The 14,592-nt window shown below is 40.4% G+C and overlaps 1 protein-coding gene across 1 annotated transcript in view; it reads left to right on the forward strand.

Moving 5' to 3' along the window:
- LOC144506482 (immunoglobulin superfamily member 3-like) overlaps positions 1-11,054 on the forward strand; it is a 225,883-nt gene extending 214,829 nt beyond the window's left edge. Inside the window, exon 10 of the mRNA XM_078232661.1 lies at positions 2,800-11,054. Coding sequence (XP_078088787.1) covers positions 2,800-3,050 — 251 coding nt within the window. The 3' untranslated portion in view covers positions 3,051-11,054. The remainder of the gene's footprint in view (positions 1-2,799) is intronic.
- Positions 11,055-14,592: the final 3,538 nt, after the last annotated feature.

Here is a 14,592-nt window from a genome sequence, read left to right on the forward strand (position 1 = left end):
CCAACTACTGGCCAGCCAGGCTTTGGTTCAGATGTCCATCGAGCTGGGCCTTGGCTCATTTCTCTCAGGAAGACCCAGGACTCTGACCTCCAGTCAGCTAGCTAATCTATAGGCTGCAGACCTCTCTAACCAATGCTGACCCCAAACATTTCTTGACCGCTGTCAAGCTTCGCACTCACACCAACCACCTTGAAAATGGAGATCTACAACCATCAGTAGACTCTAAGTTGTCTCCCTGGCTCTATCTGGACCGTCTCAACCAGTAACTGTTCGGAATCCATTTAATCAGCAGTAAAGTTTATTCTGTTTGACACGCATGATAACCTCACCCACAGACTGATGAAATTACGCCTACATCACCAAGGATGTTTATGTATCTCATAACCATCTTTCTTTTCTCCACTGCATACATATTTTGACTGTTATCAGGACCTCAACGCATTTGTTTTTCTTATTAACATATTTTTCATATCTGTTTTGATCCTCCAACATCCCTCCGGGCAATGTCTTTAGTCACCTAATCCCTCCCTCACTGTTGCATAGTGTCCACTTTACAAGCAGCTCGTGTTATTTTAGGGCAATGCTACTACAACATGTAAATTAATATTCTGCCATCTCTATTAATCTCTTCCTGTAACCCTCACTATCTCTGTTTATCTCTATTAATCTGTCATTGTATCTCCTATTCTCTGTTGATCTCTGTTAATCTATTCCTGTGTCTGTTACTTTTCCTCGATTTCTTGTTTTTTTTTCTCTTTATTATTTCTGGGAACAGTGAGAGGCTGCAGAGGAAGTGAGCAGGGAATGCCTGGAGCAGTAAGTGACAGGATGTAGAGTGGCCACAGATGAAACTAGAGTGGGATTGGGTCAAGGGCAAAGGCAGGGTTTGGGTCTACCAAGTTGGAGGTATTGAGGAAGCAGCTGACTGAATAGAAAATGCAATGGATATAGAATCATATAATCCCTATAGTGCAGAAGGAGACCATTCGGCCCATTGAGTCTGCACCGACTCTCTCTCAAAGCATCCCACCCAGGCCCTATTCCCGTAACCCCATGTATTTACCCTGCTAATTACCTTAACCTACCCAACTTGCGACACTAAGGGGAAATCTAGCATGGCCAATCCATTAACCTGTTCATCTTTGGGCTGTGGGAGGAAACTGGAGCACCTGGAGAAAACACACGCAGACGCAGGGAGAATGTGTAAACTCCACACAGTCACCCAAGGCTGGAATTGAACCTGGGTCCCTGGAACTGTGAGGCAGCAGTGGTAACCACTGTGCCACCGTGCTGCCCCAAATATGTTTGTGATTTTCCTGGTCAATGTATTTTAATGTGTTTACTTTGTAATAAAATTTATTTTAATGGTGCATGTTTGGATGGGAGAGGAACTGACTTACATCATTACAGCTATACATCAGAGAAGTTCTTTTTTGATAGAATATGATTGGACATTTTTGATAAGAACGATGATTAGAGCGATTATTTTGGAGTCTGTTTAGCCTCCAGTGATGCAGTCCTCGAGTTAAAGCCCTGCCCCTGGACAGACAGGGTAGGGTTATGGGCTCAGGGACTTAAAATTTCACAATCAGGCAACCTGACCCCATTCTCAGCCTTTAAATGACAAAGTTCCAGAAATTAGTTCATGGCCGAGTCCCCTGCAAAAGGCCAAGGGGCCTAATGAACTTACCGAAAGCACAGCCTGCTGACATCAGCAGCGTCGTGACTTCAATGTAATACTATGTGAAAGAGAGACTTGAGATTCTCTGCAGTTGATCCGAGGCTGAAGCTGTCAGCTTCCTAAATGAAGTGATTCTTTCACATTTCTTGTGGACCAGGAGGAACAGGAGTGCTCAGCCTTGGCTTCTCAAGGAAGCTTTCAGCCTCCCCACAGCTTTCCAAACCATCAGCATCTCCACTCCCTCCTGATCAATAAGAAGGATAAGGTAAATTTCTTTGGATCCTGTCATTAGAAAAGTACAGTAAGAAGTCTCACAACACCAGGTTAAAGTCCAACAGGTTTATTTGGTAGCAAATACCATAAGCTTTCGGAGCGCTGCCCCTTCGTCGAAGGTCAGAATGGACTGGGCAAACCCAAATCCATTCCTTGCTTGCTCCAAAAAACAAATTCAAAATCCAATTGAATCCAATTCATGGTCCCCACAAGAGACACAAACAAGATTCAGGCTGACAAGATAAGGCATTGCAGCCCATCTTGATCTTGATCTGACGCTTGATCTTAGCCAAAAAGGTATAGTACTTTATGGTAGAAAAATATTGCACAGCTCTTCACAAAGGTGTGTAATTTAAGGGTTTAATTTGATGTCACAGTCCTGTTAATACTAATCCAAATAAATCTGCGTTCTAGTGAAATATGACATCAGTACTACAGGAATCAATGGTTCCCACTGTTAACTCCCTCTCAGGCATTTTTACAGTAACACAATCAGTACACTCCCTCAACCACCCAGGAAGAGAAGATTTCAAAGTAATTTCTCTATATGTGTGATAGGTGACCCACAGCCTGGGTGGGAAAGGCCTTGAATGTTAATCAACTGTGCCTCAAGTTATGCATAAGTGTGCAAAATGTACTCAGACTAAGCTTGTGAACATGATCTATCCACAAATTCTGGTGAAAAGATTTCTTATAAGCAGACTTACAAAGAAACCTCAGATGCTGAAATAAAACAGAAAATACTGAAAATAAGCAGAATGTTCTGTCAGCGTCTGCAAAGAGAATTTTCTGATGTGACAAAAAAGAAAGTAAGTTTCTGATCTTTCGCTATTTCTTTCCTGCAGGTTCTTCTCTTCAGGAAGCCATTTGTTCGAATGATGCCCTCTTCTACTTTATATTTTTCTACCCCTTTCCAATTTTTGGAATCCTGCTGATTGCAATTTTACTGACGCGCTATAAAACCCTAAATTCGCAGAAGAAATCTGACGGCAAAAATGGCGTCCCATTGCTCTGGATTAAAGAGCCCGCAGTGACTTATTCTCCGACAAGCCTTGAGCCACCGGATTTCAGAATAGGGCCAGGAAGCCTCGGTTAAGAGAGAGAAAGAAGGAAAGGGATTTTGGAAAAAAAAAAGAGATATTCAACCTACGGGGTCAAAGTTATAATGAATTAAAGATGAATATTTACCCCCAAAATAATCAAGTTTGGAAGCAATATCCTCCACCTCTTACATTAAGAATGTACATTCTGAGGGTCATGGCAGTGAGATATGGGGGAGAGAGGGTACATTTATTCCAAGATGTTTGCCTTAATTGGCATCCTCCCCATTACTCCCAACACAATTAGTTGATATAGTTGGAATGTTTAATTTTACACTAATGTAGATGTATAGTCTTCTGCCAACTGTTTTTACTGCATGAGAGTTCTGCTTGTCACATTAGTCCACCATGTGTAATAGGTATGATCTCATTCAAATGCCAGATGATCTCCTGAATGTTAAGATTATTGTTGCTCCTGAGGAACACAGAACTGTAGCAAATGCAGTCCCATGGAGAGAAATATTGAGCTGTAATGATGTAAAATTGAGGGCCTTTTTTTTAAGCTTCATGACATTTACCTGCCCCCTGTGCTTAGTCAATAAGTCTAAGAAGAGTCAACTCTAAATCAGAGAAGTCATGGCTTGAGGGATGGACCCTACACCCAGACCTTCTGTTCAATTACTGCATAGAATAAGTGACCAACAAAAACGATCAAAAGGGAGTGGAAAGCTCATGGGAGCTGAGAAGAAGCTGTAGCACTGAAGACACAGAGACATTGTGTCAGGCAAATTCAATGCTTGACAAGTGTCAAATGACTATGACTTGTGCAATAGAAAAGCCAGGAAGGACACCCTGTGCGGGCAATGAACATCATCAGTGTTAAGACTGCATTCTGACAGGATTACAATGAAGACAATGTCACCCGAATGCAGGATATGGGACAATGAAATTCCATCCCTTCACAGCGAATATAGATAAGGATCAAGTTGATTATTTCGTAAGAACAGCCAATGCTTCTCATTTATGAAATTTTTTGATACAGAAACCCGATTAAGCTGCAACTGTGTAGAACGGATAGTTTTTTTTTATACATTGTTTTTGCACTTTTTGAAACAACTTTTTATTCTGTGTTTGAACAAGAATCATTATAGTTGCCTGTTTTGTTTTGAAAATGTTCTTTGAAAGAGTCTAACTTGCTCAATAAGAAATCGCAGGCCTGAACAGATCCAGTGCCCAAGCAAGTTCAAAGTGCATCACTACAAGCTCAGTTAGACTTGTCTCAGCTTGAATACCTTCAGAGAATTTTCAAACATTAATTCATATTCTGTTTTAAAACAACTCCATTTGTATTTACTAAACCACTCCCGGAATTTTTAATTATCCCTGACATGTTGCTGTACACAGTGAAGTTAAGGTGTGGGTGGGGATTGAATTATCCACCCTGAAAATGTTTTGCACTGAAACAAAAATGACTATTTCATTGGATAAAACTCTCAAAGATCATAAATTCCACTGCATGAGAAAAAAGTACAATACTTGTGTGAGGAAAGAAAAGTGGGATTGGGAAGGGGAATGCCAGAGATCCAAATAATCTTCTCAAGACAGTATCGTATCATGGGGATGGAGTTTGATACAAGATAGAGTAGGAAGATTCTATAATTGGAAATTTTTTATCCCAGCACTGACTGATTAACCAACCTGTCTGGATTGCTCTGCATAGTTATCTCAGTTATCATGTTGAATTGATATAATTTCATGCAATTCAAATTTTGAATTAGTTGGTTATTAATTGATTAATTTGATCTGACAGGAGTGTTCCCTGACTTGTTCACATAAATCCCACAACCTGAGCAGAATAGAATTAACTATTTTCTAGATAAAGTTGCTCTACTCTCTTCTGGAATATGTTCCTGTATTATCACCCACAATGCATGTATAATGAACCATGCACCACCTGGGAATACAGGGCTCATACATATCGGTCCATTGTGAGCCACTGCACCCTTAATCCAGTGGTTCTAATTTACATGCTATCATTACGGTTTTGCTGTAAGTGCACAACAGCTACCAGTTTGGGTACGATTCTGACAATACCTTTATCTTCCTTCAATGATGTTACTTGTCAGATGACCAATGATGGCTTCAGGATGTATTTGGTATTTGTGAGCCTGGGTGCATTGTTACATCTGCTGTCTTCTTGCAATGAAAGCACAGATGAATTATAACAACAGCAGCTTAACAGTCTGGTCTGGGGTTCCTCTGAAATATGTAGTTGTATCTTGTTTGCCAGTTGGACTTGTTGTATGGTGTAGCACAGTATCTCGCCCTGAATGCAATCACAGGATTTTTCATCAGACCAAGTATTTAGCCCAATGATCCTTTATTTGATCGGGTGACCAGTGTCATACAATGTGCACACTAGGCAGAGCAGGAACAAGAACAAGCCTTTGGTAGATAACACTGATACACTCATATTTGTGTGCATCTGTGTACATCCATGAGTAGAGACTATAAGTGAGTCATGGTGTTGAAGTTAAGGTCAATTGAACACTCACTTGGACTTTTTTGCAGAGCCCCACACATCCCATGTGCTCCATCACTACCAAAGAAGCGATGGATTGAAACTCTAAACCTGCAAGACTATCAGATGCTCATAGCCCTGATTAGGTTCTTACCTCCCCCAATCTCACAACTTCACGTTGTTGTTACATAGCCTCTGCACTGTGCACAGTACTTCCATTATAAGATGAAAATTGATCAAAAGGTTTTGATTTCCTTTGCTTATAAAATTTGCCCGAACAGAAACTGCCTCTGAATTTACTCTTTTTGATCCTGGACCAGTCGAACTGGTTTGAAATAATCACTTCCTCAAGCTTGATGTTGGAGAGTGCAGCACTTGTTTACAAGACTCTAGTACTTGAGTTCAATAACTGTTAATCGTTCAAGAAAAAGTTATGGTATGCAATAAAAATGCATTTTAGATGGAGCTAGTAAACCAGTGCAATTTAATTCAGCAAAGATTCTCAGATGTGGGAGGGAGAATCACTATGTCCTCTCAGTTGTAAAATAGGTTCTTGGAGTAAAGCTTAAGCAGTTTATTCATTATAAAAATGCAATGGAGTATAGCAATCTCTACAAAGGCATAGAACTTAAATTAGTAATCAAATATGTTAAAGTTTGATTGTCAATACAGGTTAAAGAATGTCCCTTAGCTTCTTCTGTAATAGGAGGACTTAGTTATTATTTTTTTTGGAGTACAAAGAAAAAGGCTGAGACCCATGACAAATCTGCAAACAGGAGCAATGTAGCTTCAATCTGTTCATTAAAAACAGTGCAAAGTTTGATCCAGAAATGGATGGATTGTTTTGGGAACAATGTTATATCAGGTAACAAGGATAGGGAAGGATATGGAAGGCACCAATTTAGCCAATGAGAAAACTTGTGCATATCAGACCCACTGAAACATTTGGCAGTAGCAAGAAAATGTGTAGTATAACTGGGTTCAAAACTATGGGATTATTGTGTGATTTTCATTCTGGAATATATCTATCATAGGTTCGGCTTTGGATAAATACTGGTTCTATATATTTCACCAGTATCTCCTGTATATCTATGAATAAAAGTCACCAAAGTCCCAGAGGAACAGAGGGTGCTCTCCCCCTTTTTGAGAGAGAGAGAGAGAGAGCTGACTGGCGGTGATTTAACCTGAGGATCACCACACCTCAGGCGAGGGGCAAGATTGAGAAGGTTATCCTTCTTGGATAACCTCAGAGGGGACGAGAATTGAACCTGTGCTGTTGGCGTCACTCTGCATCACAAACCAGCCGTGCAGCCAACTGAGCTAACCAACCCCCGCTCCCCCCCAGGCTATTTATGAAATGCAGCAACTGGCACCACTGAAGCCATATAAAGTCATAATATTGGTATAAAGCACTTAAACCTTGGCTGAGTAAAAAACAACTGGTTCTGAGCTGGGCTTCACAAATTTAAAGATTATTCTGCAGCTTCAAAAAGCAAACTGCAATTGGGTTTTATTCAGAGCCTCAACAAATGCACATTCTTCTATGCAGTATGGATCAAATAATTGAACAGAAATGTAAAAGGGACAATTTTATAAAGTTGGTGCTTAGGGCTTCATTGCACACTTCAGGGAAATCCTATATTCAGCAATATTCTCGCAATACAAGTCACGCAAGCGTACTCTTTAATTAATATTTAAATGAAGGTGTGATGACATGAATGATGTACACTATTCATCACCATAACCTGCAGGGAAACTGATAATGGATCACAATTTGCAGATGCTGCAAGTTTCCAAGAGTTGGAAAAATCGGTATATTTTGTATATTTTCACTATCTGGTGCAAAGAGGGATTGTTTTTCAGTGAAAATGGAAACAGGGAGTTGTGGACTGTTGAGAAAAGGTGCTGTCAATAGAAAACAAATGGTAAAATTTTGGTTTGGATGTTGAATCTGGCAAACAAGCAGTAGGGCTAGATAAAAAGGTAATTCAAATACAGTATGTGATAGAAAAGTTGCCAACACTGTAGGAATCCAAGATTGTTTTGCTCACAATCCCAAAAAATATATATTTTTAAATCCCCAATAAGGAAACAGCTCAAATTCTTACCATACTTCTCCCCTTAAACATGAATTTAAATTGGTGTGTCGGTTATAATCTCTGTAGAACTGAATTACAATGCCTCTGTATCAGTGAACAGACATTGATGAGCCAAAGGCATTTCACACTTGAGTCAGTCTAAAGATATATAGTTCTTCTATTTTTCTCTGCTTGTTAGTTATCTACATTTCTCCCATCTCACCAGAAGATGCTGAATCTTGCTGGAGTACAGCTCCATGAACAGACCCCCTGTACTCCTATCCAAGTGGCCAGTCATCCCATATAAATAGTCTTTGGGCAGGATTCTTCAATCCCACTGCAATGAATGGAGATTTGGCTGAGCACCAAATTCGACATTGGAGAATTCCAGCTTCTTAAGTCTGACCTAAGATAATTTTCTGTAGGCTGCCTGATTATGAGTGGCGGAAGAACTGTGTCTGAATCTGTTCTCAGTGAAATTTCATGCACATTTTCTGACCTGAGTCACCCTGGCTATTTTTCCCCCCTTTGATTCAGGCTCTCTGGTTACTATTGTCATACCCAAGTGATCAACGAATTAGGTACACTCCATTAATTGAACCTGGGCCTTTTTTTTGTCTTGTTCATTTCATTTGAGGAGTAGTTCATTTGCCACCTCAGGGGAATTGTTTTCACAGAATCACGAAGGTGGCCATCATGCCTTTGACAGTTCTTTCAGAGAGGTAACCAATTCGCCCCACTACCTTATCCTTTCCCCTATCCCTGCACATTGTTCCTTTTCTAGTATCGTTCCAATTTATTTTTTGAAATCTGCTACTGAATCTACTTCCACCACCCTTTTAGGCAATGCTTTCCATTTAATAAGAACTGTATTAAGAGCTTGCCTCATTTCCCCTTTGGTTCTTTTGCCAATTATCTCAGATCTGTGCTTTTTATGTCAGCCTTCTGTCCTTATTTTATCAACAACCTTCATGTTTAAGGTTACATACGGGTGTGTGTGAAGGGAGAATAGGCATGTGAAATGAACTGGATGGGAGACTTTAGGTATTTGCTATAGTTCCAATCAGATCTTTCAAGTTCGTGTGATTCCACAGGGTGTCCAAATTCCTTTCAATGCAAAATCTAGTGTGCTTGCAAGACAGATTGGAAAAGAGCCATTCAAATGGTATTTGTACCTCTGAGTCCATTTTATTATAAGATATTTTCAACTAATGTCTCAGTCTCCCAGTTCTCACATCATCCATCATTCTGGGGGATTAGCCCGAGTCTTTTCGACTGGGGAAATGCAGCAAATCGCACGTCAATCCTCTCCCTTCATCTGTTTTTTTTTTATTTTGCAAATTTCAATTTCAAAGAGGAAATGTTTCAACCCATGCTAAATAATAATCAACTGCACCGTATTAAAGATGGTCAAATTCAAATTAAACATGACAGGTATTGGGAGCAGACACCTCAAAAATTAATGCTTGTGTTAATCATGGTAGTAAATACATTATTTTATATTTAAATAAGTCTCAATCTTTTATCCATTCTAGTGCAGTTAAAGTTTAATAAAACAATATTTTGTGGTTTAGGTATTTCTGGTAAAAATTAAGTACCACATAAGTGAATATGAGTTGTTATGGCATTATAGTATAAATTATAGCAGCCTAGAGATTTCTCCCATTAGCAGTGTAATTACTAAAATTGAACACTAACTGGAAAGGGTCAGGCCTGATGTCAACCAGCCTGAGTTATCTTTATCATTTGTCATCAGACCTGGGGGTAAAGGTGGATGTTGAGACAAAAAGAAATACATAAGATTTCTTCTGAGTTTAAAATAATTTCAGTTTTCAACTTGAAAATTTCTAAATATTCATCAATTTGTTTAGTGAGCTGGCAGGAATTGACAGCAAGGTACCAATACAGGTTCAAGTGCAATAAGCATGCTTCTAACGATTGATTTGACCATTGTATCTGGCTGATTGCTATATCTGAGACTGTCTTATTCTTCCCTGCTTGCAAATGTTACCAAAATACTTTTGTGGGATTGTATCAGCATGTAACTACTGATGAATAGGGCCGATTGTTAAGTATAATGTCAGCTAGTTATTGCACTTTCAAAGAACTCATTCGCGTTTTGAACCTGTTCCAGTTTAAAATTGGAGTTTAAATGTTTAAAATGCTATTGAGCAGAGCCTGTGATTAACGTAATTGGTTATGGCACATGAAGCAATGTGTTTCACTCAGCAAATAGCAAAGCAACCTTTGCAAATTTCCTCAGTGCTCAGGTAGATAATCACACAGCAGAGGGTATATTCTCAGCTTCACCACATGGGCAGTAATCTTTGGAAGGGAATGCACCCTTTTCCCCACCACCCCACCCCCTTATCCACAGCCTCATCACCGCTCTGTTATAGAACCCATCAATGGAATAAAATTCAGGCGGGTTGAATGTTTGACGGTGACACATTCCACCAGTTTATTGCCATTGTGAACGCAATGAATGTGAAAAGTTTCCTGATAGGTTTCGGCATGGGGAAAAGTAGGAGATTCTGAATGTCCTTAGAAATACATTCATCTCATCGACACAATGCAACTACATTGACTAATTTAAATGTAGCCACATGGATACATATGAGTTGTGGATTTGCAAAGACAAAACATGAATTACAGCTAAATTACAAGAACGATCATTTGTCGCTAAAACTGAATGCACTGTGTTTCAGTTGGTTATATTGGTCCTCTAGCTTCTCCAATGGAGTGTCTTGTAACTTCTGGCTTGTGATGTAACTGAAAACGCTTCCTTGCAATACATTATTGTGCATCAATTCCGATTCATTCTACTTTATTCAAACTGTCTGAAAGCTTTACAGTCAATCAGAAGTGTCAACCTTGCGCACAACCATGTCGAACCATTTGATTAATTTGGTAAATTTGTATTGTTTTCACCCAATGAGATTGTTACACTTTGTAACTATAGTACTCATATTTTCTAAATGATTTATAGAGGGTCCCTGCACTGCCTGCTGGTAGAAATGTTACACAGGATGAGATCCTTCTGATTTACAGTCTTACTTCTAACTGGGGAAAATGGTTGTGAGGTGAACGTATATAACATGCTTCACCATATTAAAGGAATAAAAATCTCGCACAACCAGTCAGATGTATGAGCTTCCTGTGAATAGGCATCTCTTCCAGCATATCCTGCTATACAGTTGATCTGATTTCAAATTTGATATTGAGAAGTGGGAACCTTTACTCCAAGCCATGATCAAAGTAAACAATTCTATACTGAAGTGTTGGGATATTCCCAGTTTCTCATTGTTTGGACGGATGTCTTGTTTTAGGTATTTTCAATGTATCAGTAATGCATGATACCGTGGAACTTCATTTGTGATGTAAGTATTTTAATGGAAAATTTCAAATGTGATGTGCTTTGATTGAAACCTTTTGTCATTTTGTTGTTAATAAAATAATGGGTCTTGAAAAGATTTTTGTCTTTTAGCTGGTGCTTGATCCCCATTTATGCTTAAGAACCTATCAATTTTTTTTTTCTTCAGATTCACTTGGGATAGTTTATGGAAATGGGAAACGCTCTTCCCTCCCCCCGAAGGTCATTTTCCCTTGCACACAACAACTGTCCACAAATAGTATTGAGTTAAATGACAAAATCATCCATTTTCATGGTGAGGTATAAAAGTTGGCCAGGGCATTGAGAGAATCCCTGCTCTTTTCAAATTGTCCCAACAAGATCTTTTATGTCCACGTGATTTGATTCGATTTATTGTCACGTGTATTGGAATACAGTGGAAAGTATTGTTTCTTGTGCTATACAGACAAAACATACCGCTCATGAACTACATAGGGGAAAAGGATAGGGTGCAGAATATTGTGTTGCAGCTATAAGTAGGGTGAAGAGAAGGATCAGCTTAATATATGGTGAGTCCATTCAAAAGTCTGATGGCAGCAGGGAAGAAGCTGTTCTTGAGTCGGTTGGTATGTGACCTCAGACTTTTGTATCTTTTTCCCCAATGGAAGAAGGTGGAACAGAGTATTTCTGGGGCGCGTGGGGTCCTTGATTATACTGGCTGCTTTTCCGAGACAGCGGGAAGTGTAGATGAGTCACATGAGAGAGCAGATAAGGCCTCAGTTTAACGTCTCATCTAAAGGATGACACACCTGGGGTGCAGCAATTCTTCAGTCCTGCACTGAAGGCCAGAATTTTCCAGTCCCTCTTGCCGGCAGGATCATCTGGTCAGTGATCATTTGAATGGTTAACTGCATCCCCTGCGGGGGAATGCACCACAGCGTAGCCAGCCAATTCCAGCCAAACTGTTAGGTCTAGATTTCTGTCCTGAAATCTCTTAAATGAGGTATGAATCACTAACTTTTTAACATCCGCTGTGTTTCTGCTGGGTAGTAGAAGTAAATTAATAGCTTTAGGCAGAAGGCCTCGCTCACCTACCCATGCAGAATTCCCTTCCTGCATTTCTAATTATCTTGAATCCCGTTTGTTGACAAGAACTTGCCTACTTGTTTCTTAAAAAGCCATTAAGTGGTATTTTAATTAATTGACAGCTTACAGGTACTGCTTACATTTACTGTACATCCCTAGATTCCCATGAGATGGTGGCGGTCGGCATTCTTAAACTGCTGCAGCCATTGTGGTCAAGATATTCCTACAAAGCTCCATAGGATTTTCCAGGATTTTGATCCAGCAATGACATTGGATTGATGATTTATGTCTGAGTCGGAATTGTGTGTGACTTGGAGGTGATGGTGTTCCTATGCACAAGGCGAGTGCAATTTTGTCTTTTTAAAAGCATTAAGACAGTTACTTGTGTAAAATGGGTATAGGGGGATATGGGCCAAATGCAGGCAATTGGGACTAGCTTAATGGTAAAAACTGGGCAGCATGGACAAGTTGGGCCGAAGGACCTGTTTCCATGCTGTAAACCTCTATGACTCTGTGACACCTGCTGTCCTTGTCTATCTAGGTGGTGGAAATCACGGGTTTGTCTGTTGCCGCCAGAGAGGTCTTGATGGTTTGCAGTAGTGCATCCTGTCCATATTCAGGAATGATACTCTGCTGATGCGGAATGGGATAGATGTTTAAGTTGACCATCAGGGTGGGGTGCTGATGGAAAATTCTATAAACCACCAGGAATGGTGACTTTGGGTCTTGCTAGGACTAATGCTTATGGCATAAATTTATGCCCATTCCGAACTGACATGAATTCAGAAAATTCTGATCATCTACAAAGAGGCAGAGTTATGTTAATGAACGAAGTTGAGTTTTTATAGCGGGAGCTCAGGAGAAATGCAAATGAAGAAACTCATGTGCAGTGGGTAAATTGGTGTAAAACTGGAGTAAATCAGCCATGTGCAGATTTCCTTGGGGGAAATAAGGATGCAACTCAACTCCCATGGGTTGCAGTTATGTTGAAAACTTCAGAAAATTCCAGCACATGTACTGGGACTGCAAATGTCAGGACATATAAAAATCACTTGTAAATCTTCTGTTCAGTTTGGATCGTGGTAATAATTTTCATTGCATAAACCTGCTCATTTTGCTCTATGTTGGTCATTTGGAATGCAGACGTTCACATCAGAACAGCAGAATAGTATCAAAAGAATTAACTCAAAGAGTGACTCTTGTTAGTGCTTAAAACCTATTTAAAGCAGCCCCGGCACCCAAGCTCCTTTCTAAGTTTTTCCAATGATCGCATGTTTTATAATTGCATAAAAATACAGGACAGACACAGGTTTGATGAAAATTAAAGTATATCAATTGCTCCTCCTGTGCAATAACTTGTATAATTTAAATTATCAGCTCTCCTTTCCTTCAAAATTGTTATGAGAAAACCACTGTGATTTAATATATCCAGTGTTTAGTATGGAAGAAAGGGGATAACAATGCACTCTCTGCATGCGTCACTGAATGTAAGCAGTAGCTTTAAGCTGCTTTAATCCATTTTTCTGGCTGCTAGCTCAAGAAGGGCAGCAGCGGGGACCTAGGAGTGAGTTGAGTCGGAAACGTAATCGCTGCTCCAGAAATAAGGCACAGACTATTTTAACTCCCCAGTCTTGTTTAAATCCTATCGGCTGATTGGTTAGACAGAAACCAAAGCTCATGGACACCTACAATTCTTAAAACTAAATTAATATCCATTCATAAGTATTGAAGGGATAGTCAATCTTCTACAAGGGCAAAGTTAGTTGTGATTGAATCTGATTATTTTGATAAATTAAACCTCAAAAGCAAGATCCCTCCTAAGTCTCCACAGCCAACATGTCTGTGTTCAGAGATGAAAAATGTTCTGCTCACGCTTATTAACACCCTTATCTTGTCGGGAGGAAATTGACTGTTTCCAGGCCACAGATTGAATTGCGGGGCACTGCACCAATAAAATTCCATGGGCGGCCTTCCCCAGCCATATGTGAAGTGGAGGGGCAGGGCAGGGCAGGTGAGATCAAGCCTCTCCCCTCACTCCAGTTGAGGGCTTAAGGGGATTCCCACCCTGGACTCAATTTTGAAGCTGGCAAAAGGAGGTCAAAGACAGGCGAGAAAGCCCAACAGGATTCCTTGTGTAAGCTTTAAGGGAGGGAAAGGGTAGGTGCCTCCCTCATGGGTCTCCTTTCCTTATCAGACCTCCACACCCCCCCCCCACCCCCACCCCACCCCATGGTCCTCTGCCCTCCTCCCCCATTGAGGTGCCCCCACTCCTCTGATTTTTCCACCTGACCACCACCCCCTTTCCTAAAAAACATCCTCCAGTTATTGTCTTGAAACCTCTGTACCTAGTCCTGCAGTTCCCAGCACATATAGGGCGGCACAGTGGTTAACACTGCTTCCTCACGGTGCCAGGGACCCGGGTTCGATTCTCAGCTTGGATTACTGCCTGTGTGGAGTCTGCACGTTTTCCCCATGTCTGCGTGGATTTCCTCTCGGTGCTCCAGTTTCCTCCCACAGTCTGAAAGACGTGCTGGTTAGGTGGATTGGCCATGTTAAATTTT

Source organism: Mustelus asterias, chromosome 17 (genome assembly GCF_964213995.1).
Source record: "Mustelus asterias chromosome 17, sMusAst1.hap1.1, whole genome shotgun sequence".
Lineage (NCBI taxonomy): Eukaryota > Metazoa > Chordata > Chondrichthyes > Carcharhiniformes > Triakidae > Mustelus > Mustelus asterias.